This window comes from Cnephaeus nilssonii (assembly GCF_951640355.1).
Source record: "Cnephaeus nilssonii genome assembly, chromosome: 2".
Classification (NCBI taxonomy): domain Eukaryota; kingdom Metazoa; phylum Chordata; class Mammalia; order Chiroptera; family Vespertilionidae; genus Cnephaeus; species Cnephaeus nilssonii.
Window position 1 is genome coordinate 11,482,039 of NC_137073.1, and position 19,630 is coordinate 11,501,668.

Consider the following 19,630-nt stretch of genomic DNA (forward strand, 5'->3'; position numbering starts at 1 on the left):
GGGGGAGTGGAGGTGGGGGGAGTGGAGGTGGGGGGAAGCGGAGGTGGGGGAAGCGGAGGTGGGGGGAGCGGAGGTGGGGGGAGCGGAGGTGGGGGGGAGCGGAGGTGGGGGAGTGGAGGTGGGGGGAGGGAGGTGGGGGGAGTGGAGGTGGGGGGAGTGGAGGTGGGGGGAAGGGGAGGTGGGGTAGAAGTGGAGGTGGGGGGAGCGGAGGTGGGGGGAGCGGAGGTGGGGGGAGTGGAGGTGGGGGGAGCGGAGGTGGGGGGGAGCGAAGGTGGGGGGAGGAGGTGGGGGAGTGGAGGTGGGATGGGAGTGGAGGTGGGGGAGTGGAGGTGGGATGGGAGTGGAGGTTGGGGGGAGTGGAGGTGGGGGAGTGGAGGTGGGGGGGAGTGGAGGTGGGGGGAGTGGAGGTGGGGGGAGTGGAGGTGGGGGAGTGGAGGTGGGGGGGAGTGGAGGTGGGGGAGTGGAGGTGGGGGGAGTGGAGGTGGGGGGAGTGGAGGTGGGGGGAGTGGAGGTGGGGGAGTGGAGGTGGGGTGGGAGTGGAGGTGGGGGAGTGGAGGTGGGGGAGTGGAGGTGGGGGGAGTGGAGGTGGGGTGGGAGTGGAGGTGGGGGGAGTGGAGGTGGGGGGAGTGAAGGTGGGGGGGGAGTGGAGGTGGGGGGGAGTGGAGGTAGGGGGGAGTGGAGGTGGGGGGGAGTGGAGGTGGGGGGAGGAGGTGGGATGGGAGTGGAGGTGGGGGGAGTGGAGGTGGGGGCAGTGGAGGTGGGATGGGAGTGGAGGTGGGATGGGAGTGGAGGTGGGGGGAGGAGGTGGGATGGGAGTGGAGGTGGGGGGAGTGGAGGTGGGGGGAGTGGAGGTGGGGGGAGTGGAGGTGGGGGGGAGTGGAGGTGGGGGGGAGTGGAGGTGGGGGGAGTGAAGGTGGGGGGGGAGTGGAGGTGGGGGGAGTGAAGGTGGGGGGGGGAGTGGAGGTGGGGGGGAGTGGAGGTGGGGGGAGTGGAGGTAGGGGGGAGTGGAGGTGGGGGCAGTGGAGGTGGGGGGAGGAGGTGGGATGGGAGTGGAGGTGGGGGGAGTGGAGGTGGGGGCAGTGGAGGTGGGATGGGAGTGGAGGTGGGATGGGAGTGGAGGTGGGGGGAGTGGAGGTGGGGGGAGTGGAGGTGGGGGGAGGAGGTGGGGGGAGGAGGTGGGATGGGAGTGGAGGTGGGGGGAGTGGAGGTGGGGGGAGTGGAGGTGGGGGGGAGTGGAGGTGGGGGGAGTGGAGGTGGGGGGAGTGAAGGTGGGGGGGGAGTGGAGGTGGGGGGGAGTGGAGGTAGGGGGGAGTGGAGGTGGGGGCAGTGGAGGTGGGGGGAGGAGGTGGGATGGGAGTGGAGATGGGGGGAGTGGAGGTGGGGGGAGTGGAGGTGGGATGGGAGTGGAGGTGGGGGGGAGTGGAGGTGGGGGAGTGGAGGTGGGGTGGGAGTGGAGGTGGGGGGGAGTGGAGGTGGGGGGAGTGGAGGTGGGGGGAGCGGAGGTGGGGTAGAAGGGGAGGTGGGGGGGAGTGGAGGTGGGGGGAGTGGTGGTGGGGCAGCCTCGCTCAGTCCTTCGGGGGCATGATTCCAGTGTTTTTTAGGTCGAGAGAAGCCACTGCGAGGTTCTAAGCAGAGGACTGTTATGCTCTAGCAAGACTCTGCCCCTGAGGCAGCTGGGAAGCTAATGGCAGGATTAGAGAGATTCTGTTGAATGAAAGGCAAAAACACACACACAAAAAAGCCATAAAAACAACAAAAGTCCTGCCTCCTCACCCTCTTCATTCCCCAATGCCCACTCTTCCCCCTGCCAGCCACCAAAGGGAAGTGGGGGCCCGGACAGATGGGGGGTCCCCTGGGGTTTGCCCTAGGCAAACAGGAAGCCACAGCCCAGTGAGGCGGCTCTGGGAACCGGCCGCTGAGAAAGCAGGTCTCCTGGGTCCCCAGCCTCTTTCCCTGAGTGACTGCAGCCGTGCAGACACCGATAGGCATTCACACGCACACCTGGGGGGGGGGGGTAACACCTACCCTTCTGTGGGCCTCAGTGTCCTCATTTCTAAATGGGTGCCTTCCGTAACTGAAGCAGGGGCTTCGTAGGAAAGCACTGGGGGAGCATGGGGGTTGATCACTGGTCGCTGCGCAGGCCCGGTGCAGGGAGCCACGGTGGCAGCCTGGCTTGAGCTCAGCCGTTAGCTGATGCTGTCCCCCATTAGCCGGGTGCTGGGCTGAAGATGCCATGTGTCTGTTGTCCTGCTTAACCTTCATAAACCACACTTTAATAGTACTATCATTACCTCCGGTTTACAGAGAAAGAAAGAGGCTTAGACAGACGAAGAAATTTAACCAAGTAGTAGAGGCGGAGGATTCAAACTCAGGCCTGCCAGATCCCAAATATCTGTGACAGGCTGGTGGTATAGAAGTGACGGTGGCCCAAGAAGTATTGGTTGAGTGAGTAAATGAGGTGTGTGTGTGTGTGTGGGGGGGGTGGTGGGAGGGGAGGGAAATGGATTTAGAGCCTGAGGTTGAAGGAGGGAGGAGTGGAAGAAGGAGGGACCCCTAAGACTGGGTCCACTCATTCGACAAACACTCACTGGGCACCTTCAGTGTGCCAAGCCCTGCTCAGGGCACCATGCTGCCGTCTGTGCTGCAATGGGCTTCCTCTCGTCGGGGGAACAGAAAGTGAGCAAATGGACTCCAGATCACTTCACTTCACTGGTGGTAAGTGCTGGGATGGAAATAAGCCAGGGTAGCCGGGAGGAGGGGACTTTTGTGGGTCTGGAGAGGTGCACGGAGAAGGGGGCCTGAGGCGTGACCACCCCTTCCTCCCCGGAGGGGAGGGGAGGGGAGGGGAGGGGAGGGGACTGCCCACCCGCCCCCGCAAACACCTATGGTTCAGTGCCCCGCAGCCCCCCACTTGCCCCAGCATCCCCTGCGCGGGGAAGCTGGGTGCCTCGGAGAGTCTGGCCACCATGCCACCTCCTCTCCTCCTCTTCTTCCTCCTCTTCCTTACCCCGGTGGGAGTCAGGCCGCAGAAATCACAGCTGGTGGAGGCTACAGGTATGACCGAAGGGCACAGATGGAGGGGCCAGGGCTGGACACCTGGGTTCAGGCTGGATGCCCTTGGCCAAGTAACTTACCCTCTCTGAGCCTCCATTTCCTTAATTGTAAAATTCAGGCCAGGGCTGAAGGATGCTGAAGGCTCAGGGCTCCCAGTCGGTGGGGAATGGGGTCATTGGGCTTGTAACCCAGTGTGAGGCGTGAAGGGGGCTAGCTGCTCCCCGCGACCCCCCCCCCCAACCCCCGCTCTCTCTCCGCAGAGGGAGGCAGTGCTGTGCTGCCGTGCCTTTCCTCCGATAATCCCCCCGATCAGCTGGCCTGGTATCAGGCGTGCCACTCACAGCGGAACCAGAGCCGAGGGCTGCCAGGCCTGGGCATCCAGGTGGGGCCCCTGGGCATCCTGCTGCTCATCTCCAACATCTCTGACGAGATGGGGGGCTTCTACCTGTGCCAACAGGGGCCCCCTTCCGAGCAGGCCTGGCAGCCTGGCTGGGCAGTCAGCGTGAACGGCAGCGGTGAGGTCTGGGGTGGGGCAGGGAGGGCTGGATGAGAAGAGGGCAGCCCGGCGTGGAAGGAGGAGGATCTGGAGGGGTGGGGCTGGAAGGCCTAGGGTCAAGCAGGAAGCCAGTCGTAGGTGCTCCTGAAAATGCCTCCCGCTTTGGACTTCCACACTGAACTGCTCCGCGTCTCTCTGTCCCATTTCTCTCGGAGACGCTGCTTCTCTGCCTCCCTCTGGGCCTTTGTTTCTGTTTACTTGTGTCCTTCTGGGTCTCGGGTCTCGGTGCCTCTCCTGGATGTCTCTGTATCTGGTTCCGGGTCTCTTCCCAGGGGAGCTGTTCCGTTGGAAGGCTTCAAACCTGGATGACCCAGGCTGTGACCCGGGGAACAGGTCCGCACCGGACCCCGGGCCCTCTTCTGATGGCCTCACCAGCTCCCAGCTATACGTATGGGCCAAAGGTCACCCTGAGATTTGGGAGGAAGGCCCTGCATGTGCCCCACCTGACGGCAGTTCAAACCAAGGTGAGGTGCTAGGGAAAGGCCAGGAAGTGAGGGGGCCAGGGATGGAGGATGGCGATTGGGAACTGGAGGGTTGGTTTGTGGGGGAGGAGACTCTAAGGCCTCCACCGGCCTCGCCTCTCCTTGCCCCAGACCTCACAGTGAGCCCTGGCTCCACGCTCTGCCTGCCCTGTGGGGTGCCTTCTGCTTCTGTGGCCAGAGGACCCGTCTCCTGGATCCACGTGCACCCCGGAAAGCCCAACATCTCATTGCTGAGCCTGAACCTGAGCGAGGAGGCTCCCGTCAGAGAGATGTGGGTCCCGGGCACCCTCAGGGGAGGGGCTGTTCTGTGGCTGCATCAGGCCACAGCTCGAGATGCTGGCACCTATCATTGTTACCATGGCAACACGACGGTCGTCGCGATGCAGCTGAAAGTCACTGCCCGGTCAGGTAGGGTTTCTCCCAGTTGTGGGGCCTGTGTGCAGAGCTACTGGGAAGAACTGGAAGCCAGCCCACCTTGGCTCCTCTTGGCTAGGACAGCCGCGCCCGAGACCCAACCCCTACGCTGAACGCTGGCGCCACCTCTCTCCTCCTTGCTTCCAAGATACTGCTTTTCTGGGGCTCCTCCTGCCCTGGCTGCTCCTTCCCATCAGCGTTGGTAGAGCCTTCCTCCCCCACTCCTCACCTTTGGAGTCCTGAGCCCCCTTCTCATCCCTGTTTACACTCTCTCCTTCTTGTCTACACACTCTTCCTGTTGGACCCCCCTTACTCTCTGGGCTCCTCAGACCACCAGGCCTTGGTGACTGGCTTCTAGGCTCCATACGCCTACACCCAGCCGTCTCCTGGAGTTGCCATTGGATGTCCCGCGGGCACTGTTGCTCAACATGTACAAGAAAATGAAACTCAGTGTGTTCCCCAAGCAGAGTCTCCTGGGCAGCCCTGTGGAAGTGAAGAATTTACCACTTGCCCACATGCCCAAGCCAGGAATGCGGGCACCCACATTTGCCTTACCTCACCCATCAAATTTGTCACAATGTTCTGCCCATGTTCTTCCCTACTACAATCCGACCATGCTACCCTAAACCATTCTCAAACTCAATCCCAACTTCCACTCCAAATTTACCTCAGCCCCTGCTGCCTCCCACCTTCCACTTTGTGAACTCAACTCTGCCTCCACTTTGCCTGTGGCTGTTCTGACCTGCGGCAGGAAGCTGGTCATCGTCACCTTGAGCCTAACATTTCAGGGTTTGCTTCCTCGCTGCTTCTCCAGGCCCTGTGCCAGGCTCCGAGGCCCCGTCCCGGGCTTCAGAGGGAAGGAGGAGAGCCCTCCTTGTAGCTTGGGACGTCGAGGGTCGGCGTCTTGCCCTGTCCCCCAGGTTTATGGCCTTCTGGGGTCTTGAGGCCGGGAAACAAGATGCCAGCCCTGGTCCTGGTCTCACAGCTCCTTCCCCCGGCAGCGCGGCAGTGGTTGCTGGAGGCTGGAGGCTGGAGAGTCCCTGTTGCCGCTTTGGTTTACCTGATCTTCTGCATGGGCTCGGTGGCGGGCTTCCTCTATCTGCGAAGAGGTGAGCCATGCCCCCCAAAGGATCTGCCAGCCCTCACGCCACCTCCCGCAGGGGAGCCCACACTGGCCAGTCTTACACCGGCTCTCTCCTCCCCACCGTTACAGTCCTGCCCCCACTCCTTCTCTAAGTGCCCTCCAGACTTCCCCAGCCCCTTGGAATTTGAACTCCCAGCTCCTCCCTTGACCCAAATGACCTCCCCAGCACCCCCAAAACCTTCACCCAGCCAAGGAGCTCTTCCTCTGACCATTCCCATGAACTCCCACCAGCCCTGACCCTGAGGAGGAAAAGAAAGCGAATGACCGACCCCACCAGAAGGTAAGAATGCGGGTACCCCCGCCCCCCAGAATCCCACTCCTGCGCTTCCATTGAATGCTTCGCTTGCTGTTTGCTCTGCGGAGGGCGCCGTTATCTCTGCTGCCCCACCTCCCAAGCCCAGCTCCAACGCTACCCCTCCTGGGAAGACCGCCTTGGAGCGACCCCAGAGCCCTCCCTGCAGGCTGTGCTGGGACCACCTTCTAATCTCTGAGGGCCTGGCCTGCACCCTGAGTGTCTCCCGGGCCCCTCCAGGCCAGGCCCAGCGCACCCCCCCCCTTCCTCCTCCAGGTTCTTCAAAGTGACGCCTCCCGCGGGCAACGGGGCCCACAGCCAGTACGGGAACGTGCTCTCCCTTTCCTCGCCCGCGGCGGGCACGGGTAGGAGGCCGGGCAGGGTCACCCGGCTAGGGCCCCCTTCCCCACCCCGCAGTCCCTGGAGCTCCCACCCGCCCCAGCTCCGAGCCCCGCCGGCAGGACAGAGCCCGCCCCGGGGGCGGCGTCCCGGCCAGAGGTGAGCCCCGCCCTGAGGACCAAGGCCCGCCCCCAGGACTCGGACCGAAGTTCGGTTCCGAGAACAGACGCGCACCGGGAACGGGAGGCCACGCCCCTGGTTCGGAGCCGGTGCAGCCTTGGAGCCCTCCCGCCAATCCTGAGCATCCTCTCCCGCCGCCCCGCCCGCAGACCTTAGCCCTGACGCCCACGTCTCTCCACCCCCCCCCCCGCCCCGCACCCCACACCGCCCCTCTCGCAGGACGCTCCCACCGGTGGGCTGCAGGCCTGGCCGCCGCCGTCCAGTCCTACGGAGGAAACCCGTACAACGAGGTCCAGGAGGCCGGAGCCGCGGGGGCCCGGAGCCCGACGCGGGCAGCTGGTGATGGTGCAGGGTCTTTACTCATATGTGGGGGTGTCGGAGTCCTCTGTGGCAGGAATAGTTAACTGGGGCCCGGGAGAAAGGGGGCCGTGACTCGCTCCCACCCCTACCCCCAAATCCCAGGCCCAGACGAAGAAGAAGGGGAGGCCTATGAGGAGCCGGACAGTGAGGGGGGCTCCCAGTTCTACGAGAATGACTCCAACCTGGAGCAGGACCAGCTCTCCCAGGGTAAGACTGCCCGCCCCCCTCTGCCTCCCCCACCTCCTCAGCGGGGGCTGTGGACCCTCGCTGGACCCTTCTCCCTCTCCACCAGATGGCAGTGGCTACGAGAACCCTGAGGACGGGGCCCTGGGTCCTGAGGAAGAAGACTCCTTCTCCAATGGTAATTTGAGGTCCTCCTGGAGCCTCCCAAACCTCCATGGAGCTCCTACAGGCCAGGAGTGGTCCCTGAAATTCTCTTTTTTCCTGCAGCATCTGAGTTGTATGAGAACGAGGAGGAAGAGCTGGCCCAGCCAGTGGCCAGGACAAAAGGTGTGTGTGTGAGGATGGTCACATTCCTGAGAGCGTGAGTGGTGGTGGTGGTGATGGTGTGTGTGGCTTGGAGGCCAGAAGCAATAGTGACTCCCGTCTCCCTTCTTCAGACTTCCTGAGCCCCCCTGGGACTGCCTGGGACCCCAGCCGGGAGGCAACATCCCTTGGTGAGAAATGCTTAGGACCTGCCCAGATTGGGTTGGCCTGGTCTCAGCTCTAATTCCAGGCAGAACCTTGACTTTGCTTTGACCCCAAACCCAAGCCCAATCCTGACCTTAGATTTGACTCTTACCTATAACCTCAACACCTCCCCCAGCCCTAATCTCCACTCCAGTATTTGCCCCATCCCTAACCATGAACATCAACCCTGATCCCAAGCCAAGCCCAGCCTGGACTTTGACCTCCACCTCACCTCAGCCCCAATGCAGACCTTCGCTTTGACCCCAGTTCTCTCTATAACCTCCTCATAACTCTAACTTGGACTCTTTCCAATTCTGTTCTTTTTTTTTTAAAATATGTATAATTTTTTTTTCATAACGACTTAAAAGTGGGTTCTTTTGTTTTTGTTTTTATTTCAGAGAGGAAGGGAGAGGGAGAGAGAGAGAGAAACATCAATGATGAGAGAGAATCATTGATCAGCTGCCTCCTGTACGCCCCACAATGGGGATTGAGCCCGCAACCTGGGCATGTGCCCTTGGCCGGAATTGAACCTGGGACCCTTCAGTCCTCAGACCAACGCTCTATCCACTGAGCCAAACCAGCTAGGGCTCTAATTCTGTTCTTAACTATTTCTCTGACCATGACCATAATCTAACCCATACCTGACTGAACCCTAAAATTAGCAAGGACCCCGAACCTGATGCTGCCCCTAATCACTCCTTCCTAGTACAACATGGGTCAAGCCTTCCACCTCTCCCTGCCCCGCAAGCCCCCTCATTATCTTGGGCTGCACTTCCCTTCCCCAAACCCCCAGCATGGCTCCCAGACCTCCAGCTCCCCGTCTCCTGCCCACACAGGGTCCCAGTCCTATGAGGATATGAGAGGGATCGTGTATGCAGCCCCCCAGCTCCGCTCCCTTCGGGCCCAGCCTGGTCCCAATCATGAGGAAGGTGGGTACTTCTCCTGCTGTCCCCTGGTGTCCTCTGAGGCCGACTCTCTCCCAGCCTCCTCCCAGCTCTGTGCTTCCCTCCTTCCTGGTCCTGACCAGATGCAGATTCTTATGAGAACATGGACAATCCCGATGGGCCAGAACCAGCATGCGGAGGAGGGAGCCACAGGGGCGCCTGGAGCACCCGTTGATTCCCTTCAGGTAAGCTGGGAACTGCCCTCTATGGGAGGAGGGAGATGATGACAGGGATGGAAGTGGGGGTCTGGCACTCAGGGAGGGAGAGGAGAAAGGGTTCCCAAGGCCTGGGGGGAAAGGGGAGGGCTCCTGGCCTCTTCCCCATCACAGTTTCTTCTGCATATCCTGGGCCTCCTCAGGTTCCTGAGACCCACACCTGACGGAAATCTGGGGACCCAAAGCAGATGATGTCAACCTCGAGCGACGCTGCTCAGGATATGTGTACCTGTGTGTGTGTGTGTGTGTGTGTGTGTGTGTGTGTGTGTACACAAGTGAAACGTCAGTCCCGTTTGCACTGCCCCAATAAACTCCACGAGCTGTTCCAATCCTGTGATGTAGTGCCCTTGTGTGGGAGGGGAAGGGCAGGTGAGGACAGTGTATTCCCATCCTCTCTCAAATCCAGTAGCAGAGGGAGAGCTGCATCTTGGGCACAACAGGGCCTTTTCCTTCCTGTGTCTTGGCCTACACCATCTCCCCTACTTGCCTGCCATTCCCACCATCAGTTGTTCAATCATTGTTCATTCAGCAGTTGTATGCTGGGTGTGCAGTGAAAAGGAAGCAATCCAGGAATTGGCAGCCATCACTGGCGTTTATTGAACATCTACTATGTTCTCACATCAATTATTTAATCTTTACAGTAACCTCCCCAAGTTATTGAGCACTTATGTGCCAGGATTGTATTAAAGTATTTCACGTATTTTACGTATGTATTAGGTATACGTGTGTTTATGTATATTAGCTAATTTTATCTTCACAAACATCCCTATTTCCTAGATGAGGAAACTGAGGCAGAGAAGCTAAATAACATGCTCAAGGCTTGCCTAGTTAGTAAGTGCCAGGGCCTGGACCTGAACTCTGGCAGTCTGATTCCAGAGCCTAGACTTAGTCTTTTTAAAAATATATTTTTACTGATTCCAGAGAGGAAGGGAGATGGGGAGAGAGATAGAAACATCAATGATGACAGAGAATCATTGATCGGCTGCCTCTTGCACGCCCCACACTGGGGCTTGAACCCACAACCCAGGCATGTGCCCTGAGTGGGAATCAAACCGTGACCTCCTGGTTCATAGGTCGACGCTCAACCACTGAGCTATGCCAGCTGGGTGAGCCCATACTCAATCTTGACATTCTCCCCTCCTAGGTGCAATTCTGCAGATGGGAAACTGAGTGCCAAGGGTCAACTAACATGTCTAAGGTCACACAACTAGCACTCCACAGAGCTGGGTCCGAGTCCAGAAATCTAGCCGCCATTCTAGCCACTGTGCCCACCACCTGATCAACTGCCTACTTCTGATACAAACCACGAGCAAAAAGACTTCCAGAACTAAAAGTCTCCGGGCCCTGACACCATTATGTAGCAAGCTCCGCCACACCCCAATTCTCTTCTCAGGCGAGGGTGGAATCAGCCGTCTCCTGCCTGTCTCCCCAGCTCCAGTGCTCTTCCGAAGCCCAGGCCCTCGTCCGCTTAGGAAGTGTCGATGTCTTCGCAAGACTGACTAGACTTTTCAGTATCTACAGTTTTAATTCCAGAACTACTTTTCCTAATGTACCAGTTCTTTCTTCCTAATATCCTATTTTTGTTTAAGAGACTCTATTCCTTCTTTGCCTCTGACCCTTTAAAACTTACTTTAACATTATTATTATGCGCCGGGCATTATTCTAAGAAGTGCTTTATGGGAGCATCTCGTTTCATCTCTATAACCTCTTAGGTCCACAGCGGTTCTCAACCTTTCTAATGCCGCGACCCTTTCATGCAGTTCCTCATGTTGTGGTGACCCCCAACCATCAAATTATTTTCGTTGCTACTTCATAACTGTAATTTTGCTACTGTTATGAATCGTAATGCAAATATCTGTGTTTCCCGATGGTCTTAGGCGACCCTGCTAGCGGTTCTCAGCCTGTGAGGAAGGCACGCTAAAATTATTGTCAATATACAGCTAAGAAGATTGAGGTACAGAGAAAGTAATCAGTTGCTAACTGACCTTAGGCAATATACCTCAACGCAATGGCCCTCAGTTTCCCCAATTATGAACAGTGGTAGGGAAGGGGCGTGGCCTGGCTATCCGCACACGGGGTGAACGCTCCCAGGGCAGTGTCACGGTGGAAGGCTTCTTTGACTTCTGTGCTTCCTGTCGGCAGGAGCCCCGTGAGTTCCCTGCGCCCCACTGCCACCCTGGGGCCAGCTTGCGTTGGCTTCTGCCACAGTCTTACAGGCTACACAGGTTTGACCATTTTATTCATGAGCTTCTCAGAGCCGGTTTTTGCACCCGAGGTTTGGTCTGAATCCAGGTTCATACTCTGATTTTCTGCCGTGACTGTTCCCATCCACGGGGCTTGCTCCCATGTTGCACCCCGAGGCAGGTGCACGGACTTTTTTCTCTGTCTTCTGTGCCTGGAAGAGACAGCCTCTTCTCAGTTCTCAGCCTGTGCAGTGCACTCACCCTCAGCCCTCTGCTGTCCCAGGCCTCCACCTTGACCTCTGTTCCCATGTGAGTGGAAAACTCCATCCTAGGGATCCCAGCTTCCCCAGGGCTGCTGGACTTCATCCCCCCTCACCATTGTGGCTTTGCTTTCCTTCTTTATTTTTAGCATCAGGAAGATTCTGTCTTGCTTTTGAGCTCAACTATCTTTTATATATATATATATATATATATATATATATATATATATATATATATATATATATGTATATATAAATAAGTGGAACAGTTTGGCTCAGTGGATAGAGCGTCAACCTTCGGACTGAAGAGTTCCCAGGTTCAATTCTGGTCAAGGGCACATTCTCAGGTTGCAGGCTCCATTCCCACTGGGGGGCGTGCAGGAGGCAGCAGATCAATGATTCTCTCTCATCATTGATGTTTCTATCTCTCTCCCTTTCCCTTCCTCTGCAAAATCAACAAAAATATATTTTTACTTATTTTTTTTAATTTTTTCATTCTTTTTATTTTTTATTTTTTTTAAATATATTTTATTGATTTTTTACAGAGAGGAAGAGAGAGGGATAGAGAGTTAGAAACATCGATCAGCTGCCTCTTGCACACCCCCTACTGGGGATGTGCCCGCAACCAAGGTACATGCCCTTGACCGGAATCGAACCTGGGACCCCTGAGTCCACAGGCTGACGCTCTATCCACTGAGCCAAACCGGTTTCGGCTCTTTTTATTTTTTTAAATATATTTTTATTGATTTCAGAGAGGAAGGGAGAGGGAGAGAAAGAGAAACATCAATGATGAGAGAGAATCATTGATCAGCTGCCTCCTGCATGCCCCCCACTGGGGATGGAGCCCACCACCCAGACATGTGCCCTGATGGGGAATTGAACCTCAACTTCCAGGTTCATAGGTCCACTCAGCCACACCGTCCGGGCAGAGCTCAACTATCTTTAAAAACAAAGCACGACTCCTCCTTATGTTTTGTGTAGTGTATGTTTGGAGTGTGGGTGGTGGCACATGAACCTCTTGAACACAGTCCCCATGGCAAAAAGTAAAAAATAAAAAAATCCAAATCTTAGATCTAGCTTAGCAGTCACACCCTTACCTTCCCCTTCAGCTAAAATAAGCTCTGCCACATTGCCATAATCCTTGCCATTCCCTATTACCTATCATCCGGGCTGCTTCGTTCCTTAAGTTTCCTGCCTGTGCCTGATACATTTGAGCACGTGACTCCTGGTGAAAACATCCTGCCTTCTTTTTTTAAAAAATATATTTTTAGCCGAAACCGGTTTGGCTCAGTGGATAGAGCGTCGGCCTTCGGACTCAAGGGTCCCAGGTTCGATTCCGGTCAAGGGCATGTACCTTGGTTGTGGGCACATCCCCAGTAGGGGGTGTGCAAGAGGCAGCTGATCGATGTTTCTAACTCTCTATTCCTCTCTCTTCCTCTCTGTAAAAAGTCAATAAAATATATTTTAAAAAAATATATATTTTTATTGATTTCAGAGAGAAAGGGAGAGGGAGAGAGAGATAGAAACATCAATAATGAGAGAGAATCATTGATGAGCTGTCTCCTGCACTCCCCCTACTGGGGATCGAGCCTGCAACCCGGGCATGTGCCCTTGACTGGAATCGAACCTGGGACCCTTCAGTCCACAGTCCGACGCTCTATCCACTGAGCCAAACCATCCGGGGCCATCCTGCCTTCTTGAGAGTGAATCCGTGTCTTCTCTGTGTCCCGGCTACCCAGCCAGGGGATGGCAAAGATCAGAAGCTCAGGAAATGAGGGAGGGAGGAGTGGGTGAAGGTCTGTGGAAAGTCCTGAGATTCGGGGTGCGGAGGATGGAGACACTCGGAGGGCTCCACCACCCAGGGAAGTCTCGGGGCAGCTGAGGAACAGAGACGTGCCCACTCCAGCCTGGGTGCTGGAATCAGACTTTGAGTTCAAAGCCCCTTTCTAGCTGTGTGACCCAAGCTCTTCGTGCTGCAGTTTCCTGGTCTGTAAAATAGGGGTGATCATTACAGCTACCTTAGTGAGCCTCTGCTGTAAAGCACACGGCAGCGGCACAGTAAGTGCTCAGACAGTAACCATTATTTACTTACTTATTTATAGGAAGGGAGAGAGATTGAGAGAGAGAAACATCAACTTACTGTTCCACTTATTTATGCATTCATTGGTTGGTTCTTTCTGTGCCCTGACCAGGAACTGTACCCACAGCCGTGGCATATTGGGACGATGCGCTAACCCGGCCCAGGGCTTAACCATCATTATTATTATTTGGCATTTATTAAGGGCCTACTGTGTGCCAGGAGCCAGAGGGCACGTACACCATTCAGACTGGGGCTTCCTTCCAGGCAGGTCTCTACCCAGGAGGAAGCCATACCCAGAGCTCCTCAACTTCCCGTGCGAAGTAAGACCTGGTTTTACAACAGGGGCTGGGCCACTTCCAGCAAGGTTTAGGGAGGTGACCTGGGGAAGCTGCAGGCACTTAGGGTGATGCCCAGCTTCCCTCGTTTGCAGTGGCTCCCAGAAGGGCCCAAGGCTGGCAGAAGGGCTTAGGTGCCATCCCTATTTTCTGGCCTGGCTGCAAAGAGTGGCTGACGGTTTCCTGGGAGTGGGAGGTCCTTGGTGTCCCCTCTGCCAGAGCCTGGAACCTTCATTTCCTGGGAAACAGTCCTACCTGCTGGGATGTGTGCCTTTAGCCTGGGCCTGGGCGAATCTGCATAGAGGATTTGAGGTGTAGGCTGACCAAGTTGGGGTATCTGAGTGGGAGATATCAGTGTGGCGAATCAGGTGGATGGGATAGGATGTGAGTGGTGGTTGCGTCCTGGATGGGTGTGCGGAGTACATGTTCTGTGAAGAGTATGTGTGGGAGAGGCAGGTAGTATTGAGTGTATGCTGTGTGGGTATCATTTATGAAGTGTAGTGTGGGATGTGTGGTGTGAGGTATCAGGGGTCATGCAATCGGAGGTGATATTGGAGATGTGACGTGTTGAAGGCGTGTGTGTGCTGTGTTTGGGATGCATGTGGTGCAGGAATTGTGAGTAAGGTAGATACGTGGAGGACATATAGCCTCTAGGGTGTCAATGTTGTTGGTGGGTTCTGGGGAAATACAATGAGAAAACAAAATCTTCTCCCAACCCAGAAACCCTCTCTGCAGATGTAGTAGAGACAGAAAACATTAAAAAATAAATAAATAAGCATTAAATCAGAATGGATGCACATCACAGGCAACCCACTAAGAAAGAGATTGCAAAGGCAGAAAGACATTCACCTTTTGCATAGCCAAACAGGTACAACCCATCATCCTGTTTTTGTTGTTTTTTTCCAACATGAGGCTTTTATTGCATCTTTAAAATCTTGCAAATGAGTGTGACAAGTCATTCGGCACCTGGGTGTTCCTGTAGCTGGACAGCTTAGAACTCATTCATAGCCTGCTGAACTGTTCCTTTTTCAGAAACATAGATGCCAGCCAAAATTCTTCTGATATCCTTGTTTTTAACTTTGTGGCTGGCTGAATCAAAGCAGCTGAATTTGATACAAGTTCAATGTCATTTCCTTCGAGAATCAACTCATCTTTCTGGGCCTGAGATACTGAACGAGCAACACCTGACCTCATCCGAACCTTGTATTTTTCACCCAAGAAATTTCTGATTTCAACAAAAGAATCATTCTCCTGAATAACGGCATTGATGGGGAAGTGAGAGTACACGGAGCTCATTCTGTAACGGAAGCTCAGGGTAACACCTTGATCATGTTCTGTACGTGACTGCAGGTAGTGTGAACGGTAGCCAGTTCCCTTCCATTTCCCCACCATTTGTCAACATGGAGCCGCTTCTTTTTCTTTCCGGGGAGACTGAGCTCTATACCGATGTGACTGAAGTCCTCCGCAGGGTGCCTGTGAGGCCCTGCACAGTCACTGTGCGTCCCTGCAGGGTGACATCCACATTTTCTGGGGTGTCGACAGTCTGATTGCTGAGAATGGTCTTCATCCTCGCAGTAGATGCGGCGAAGAGCCATCATCCTGTTTTTAAAATTTTTATTTATTAATTTTAGAGAGTGAGAGGCTCCACTTATTTATGCATCCATTGGTTGATTCTTGTATGTGCCCTGACCAGGGATTGAACCCGCAACCTTGGTGTATCCAGACGTAACCAATTGAGCTACCGTCAGGGCCAAGATAAAATTTCAAAATCTATATCTTGTTTTCCAAATAAGCAATGAATATGCCTCAAGTAAGCGGACTTGACAACACCTTTAGTTGCACACAGTTCATCCTCACTTTATAACGGTAGTTGGAAGGGAGAAACAAACTTCTCGTGTGGGGAGGCAGTTGTGTACACTGCAAGGCCCTGAGCAGTTATTCTCCCCCAGGAACTGAGGGATAGAGAGGGATCTTCCTTGATGTTGTACTTCAAAAGGATGGCTCCCAATCCTTGAGGTCCTGTTTGAGGCTGGCAAGAGACTCATTTAGCAGTTATAAAGATTTACATGCACTTGAAAAGTTCTGAAAGAAAAGGGGGGGGCAGGTGGAGAAGAAACCCAGGTTCCCCAAGATATGTGATCAGTGCTGGGGCCCTGCCAGCAGGTGAGGGAATCCCAAGGCAGGTGCTGGGCGTGGAGGCCACGGGGACATAGGGTGCCAAGGAGACAGAACTGAACCTCACGCCACCCTGCTTGGCCCCGGAGGATGGCTGGTTAGCCAGAGACGGGTAAGATTCCTCAGGGAAGGAACAACCTAAGACAGGCACAGTCGCAGAGGGGCCATCAGGAGAGAACTTGGGGGTCAACAGAGGTGGGGCACAGACCCTCACCCCCCTAACTTTGCAAGGGCCTGAACCCTCACCCCTACTGAAGGAAGTCTCCTGCCCCCATGGCTGCTTAACGTTCCATGCCCAGCTCAAATCGGGACCCGGGTAACAGACAGAGACTTGGCCGACAGCAGCTGCCCTCTCACTGCAACAAGAATTGTTTGAGTTGTCTTGAACCCATGGTGTGGGGAAGTGGGTTTTTGATATCTAAATCCAGCCTACCACCAGGAATGCTCAGGGCCTACTCAAGAAGGCAAATAATCCTTTCCACTAATATTTACAGGGTAAAATAAGATTGTTGTTAGAGTAATAAATTTGACAGTAAAATAGTAGTCAAGTTTTCAGGCTAATTTAAATTGGCTAATTGAAACAAGCGAATATTCTAGAAAAATTAATAGTATTGGACAAAAAGCAGTTCCTAAAGTGTTAACTAAAATTTTTAGTGGTAGTTCATTTCATGATAAAATTGCATAACATGTAATGAACCTAAAGTAGTCATATTATAGTGCAAAAAATTAAAATTTAAAAGCTATCAAGACTACATTAAAAAATTTTCAAAAGGCTCCTAATATTTAAATCAAAAAAGGGGGGTATAGTAGAAGAATATCATGTAAGGAAAAATATCCTGTAAGTAAATTACATCTAGAAAATTTGTACTTTAGAAAATTAATTGTAATGCTAAAAGCAAGACACCCATGAAAAACACACATGGTGTCAAGACAAGCCAGAGGAAAATCATTTGGGCAAAAAATAAAATAGGATCCAAGTCAAATTTATAGGAAATATTCCTTTATTAACTTTTGTTTGAGAATATGTTTGTATATTTTCAGAAAACAACTCCGAGACCATGTAGATTCCGGCAACAAAGAGGAGTCGACAGGACTACTCCAGCCATGAAGACAGAAGAGAAGCAGTCCAGAGATGGAAGACGCTGACGTCGCCTTGCCATACTAGCAGTCAGCAACTGTGCGTCGCTGCAGATTGCTCAGGACCAAAGCAGAGAGGGTCGGACCTGCATTACCACCATTTGTCCACCATCCAGAACTGTAATGTCAGTGCTGACATGTACACATAAGGAACTGTTGGACATTGAAATTGGGTCTCAAAAGAACTGTTGGCCCAGAAAGAAACTCACTACACACTGATTCATTTGCCTGTCACCATAACCATTATTGCTTGTCTCATTTTCGGTTCTTATAAGTGTATTTCTAATAGCACATGATCTCACTCATCTAGGGAAAATAATGAACAACATAGACTGATGAACAAGAACAGACCCAGAAACAAGGAGGCATGGATCAGACTGTCAGGCCTCAGAGGGAGGGGAGGGGAGGATGGGGATATAGGGGAGAGATCAACCAAAGGACTTGTATGCATGCATATGAGCCTAACCAGTGGTTAAAGACAACAGGGGGGTGGGGGCATGTGTAGGGAGGGGTGTGGGATGGGAATGGGGGGATGAGGACAAATATGTGATACCTTAATCAATAAAGAAATTAATAAAATAAAATAAAATAAAATAAAAAAGCTAAAAAAAAAGAAAAAAGAAAAGGGAGCAGGGAGGAGTCATATTCCTTATTTTCAAGAAGGAGAATTAGCCATAGCTGGTTTGGTTCAGTGGATAGAGCATTGGCCTGCGGACCGTAGGGTCCCGGGTTCGATTCTGGTCAAGAGCATGCACCTCGGTTGTAGGCTCCTCTCCTGCCTGGGACCTGGTAGGAGCTAGTGCAGGAGGCAACCAATCAATGTGTTTCTCTCACATCAATATTTCTCTCTGTCTTTCCCTCTCTATTCCACGGTCTCTAAAAAAATCAACCGAAAAATATCCTTGGGTGAAGATTTAAAAAAAAAAAAAAAGGAGAATTGAGGCTCTTATTTTTCATTTGTATTGTTCTGGGAGGGTACTGCGTGGGTGTGTTATGGATAGAAGTGGAGTTCTTGGGGTGCTGCCAGGAAGAGTTTCCTGAGACCCCATGGGAGGGTGAGGTTTCGTGGAAGGTTTTATTGATAATGTAAAATTAAGGGGGTTCCCCTCCAAGGTCCCATCTCTGTCCACCTCACCATGGAAGAAGCCCATTCTTGTCTTTAGCAGGGCCAGAATTAAGGCCACTGCCCAGAATTTCTGTTCCATATTAAAGTACAGTGCAGCCCCACCCCGTTTTGCTCAGTGGTTAGAGCATAGTTTGGGCCGTGTGCAGGAGGTAACCAATTGAGGTGTCTCTCTCATGTCAATGTTTCTTTCTGTCTCTAACCCTCCCTTCCACTAAACAAATATCCTTGGGTGAGGATTAACACACACACACACACACACACACACACACACACACACACTCACAATACAGCCCAGTCCAGCGTTTGGCTAGCTTAGCTTGTGTTCCCAGCTGCAGTCCATTGCATGTGGAGTCTGTTCGGCCACGGCCTTGCGGCTGCTTAATGCCACATGGCTATGGAGGGAGAACACGTGAGCCCATGGGCAAGTGTGGGGCGCAGAGCAAGAGAGAGAAAGCACAAGAAAGAGAGAGGGGACTCTTTTTGTCTGGAGATTTTACTTTATTTTAAAAATATGTTTTTATTGATTTTTTCAGAGAGCGAGGAAGGGAGAGGGAGAGAGAGAGAAACATCAATGTGAGAAAGAAACATCTATCGGCTGCCGGATGGGGGGCAAAACCTGGGCATGTGCCATGACCAGGAATTGAACCTACGACCTTTCGGTGCACAGGGCCATGCTCAACCAAATGAGCCACACCGGCCAGGGATTTTAACCCTCCAAGATTTTGCATGCTTCTGAGGGAGTGCACCCCCCTAGCCAATCCATTGTTCCCCAGGCTAGACGGACAGGTAGCACCTTCCCTAAGTCACCTTGACTTCACTTTGCATGTGCCCATCTTCCCCTTTGTTTGTTTCCTTCCCCCAGTAATACGTAGGGAATGGACTGGTGGTTCCCTGGGGAGCCTGAAGCTGTAGCTTCCTAGTGACGCTGCCCAGATGACCATTCTTACAATGTTTGGCCTCCCTTTTGCTTTCTTTCTTTCTTTTATTATTATTATTTAAACATTTTTTAAAATTGATTTTTTTAGAGAGAGGAAGGAGATCGGAGAGAAAAAGTGTGTGTGTCTGGGGATTGAACCCATAACCTGAAAATGTGTCCTGATCAGAAATCAAACCGGCCACCTTTTGGTATACTGGACGATGCACCAACCAACTGAGCCACACTGGTGAGGGTTCTTTCTTTATTAATATTAACCAGCTAATTACAAGAATAACAGGTATATGCAGTTGACATGGTGTGTGGAATGTATCTGTCAGGATGTCTGGTGTGAGGGAGGGTTTGTATGACTTTGGAGGCAATTCGGAGAACTGAGTGGTATTAAAGTGTTAGTCCGGGTGTTTACTGTGTAGATTCTGCATGTGAGGAGGGGATGTGTGAGAGAGTGGGTGACACATGGAATTAGTTCAGAACATGATTGGGAGAAACACTAATGGGGACATCCTGAAGTCTGGGGCCTAACTCTGTGATTTCATTTTCCCCCAAAACCAGTAGAGAATTTTTATGAGTTTATTTGAGCCAAACTGACCACATATACTGGGGGAGCAAGATCTCAAATATTCCTCTAGGCTCTGGCTTGATAGCTCAGTTGGTTAGAGCTTTGTCCTGATAAGCCAAGATTGCAGGTTTCATTTCCCGTCAGGGCACATGTGGGGCTTGCAGGCTCAAT

The 19,630-nt window shown here is 53.4% G+C and overlaps 1 protein-coding gene and 1 pseudogene across 2 annotated transcripts; one reads left to right on the top strand and one right to left on the bottom strand.

Moving 5' to 3' along the window:
• Positions 1–2,966: 2,966 nt before the first annotated feature.
• On the top strand, positions 2,967–8,940 carry CD19 (CD19 molecule; the record flags this gene model as incomplete). The annotated part of the gene is made up of 15 exons (XM_079782566.1): positions 2,967–3,054; positions 3,315–3,569; positions 3,883–4,074; positions 4,204–4,500; positions 5,508–5,615; positions 5,882–5,930; positions 6,219–6,307; positions 6,681–6,800; positions 6,924–7,028; positions 7,114–7,182; positions 7,272–7,331; positions 7,442–7,498; positions 8,348–8,440; positions 8,539–8,640; positions 8,814–8,940. 14 exons carry the CDS (start codon positions 2,967–2,969, stop codon positions 8,628–8,630), a joined length of 1,674 nt encoding a protein of 557 aa, XP_079638692.1. The 3' UTR covers positions 8,631–8,640; positions 8,814–8,940.
• Positions 8,941–14,530: 5,590 nt separating this feature from the next.
• Positions 14,531–15,095, bottom strand: LOC307110200 (large ribosomal subunit protein uL6-like; annotated as a pseudogene). Its single transcript has one exon. The product of its transcript is annotated as a large ribosomal subunit protein uL6-like (transcript).
• Between the last annotated feature and the right edge of the window lie 4,535 nt (positions 15,096–19,630).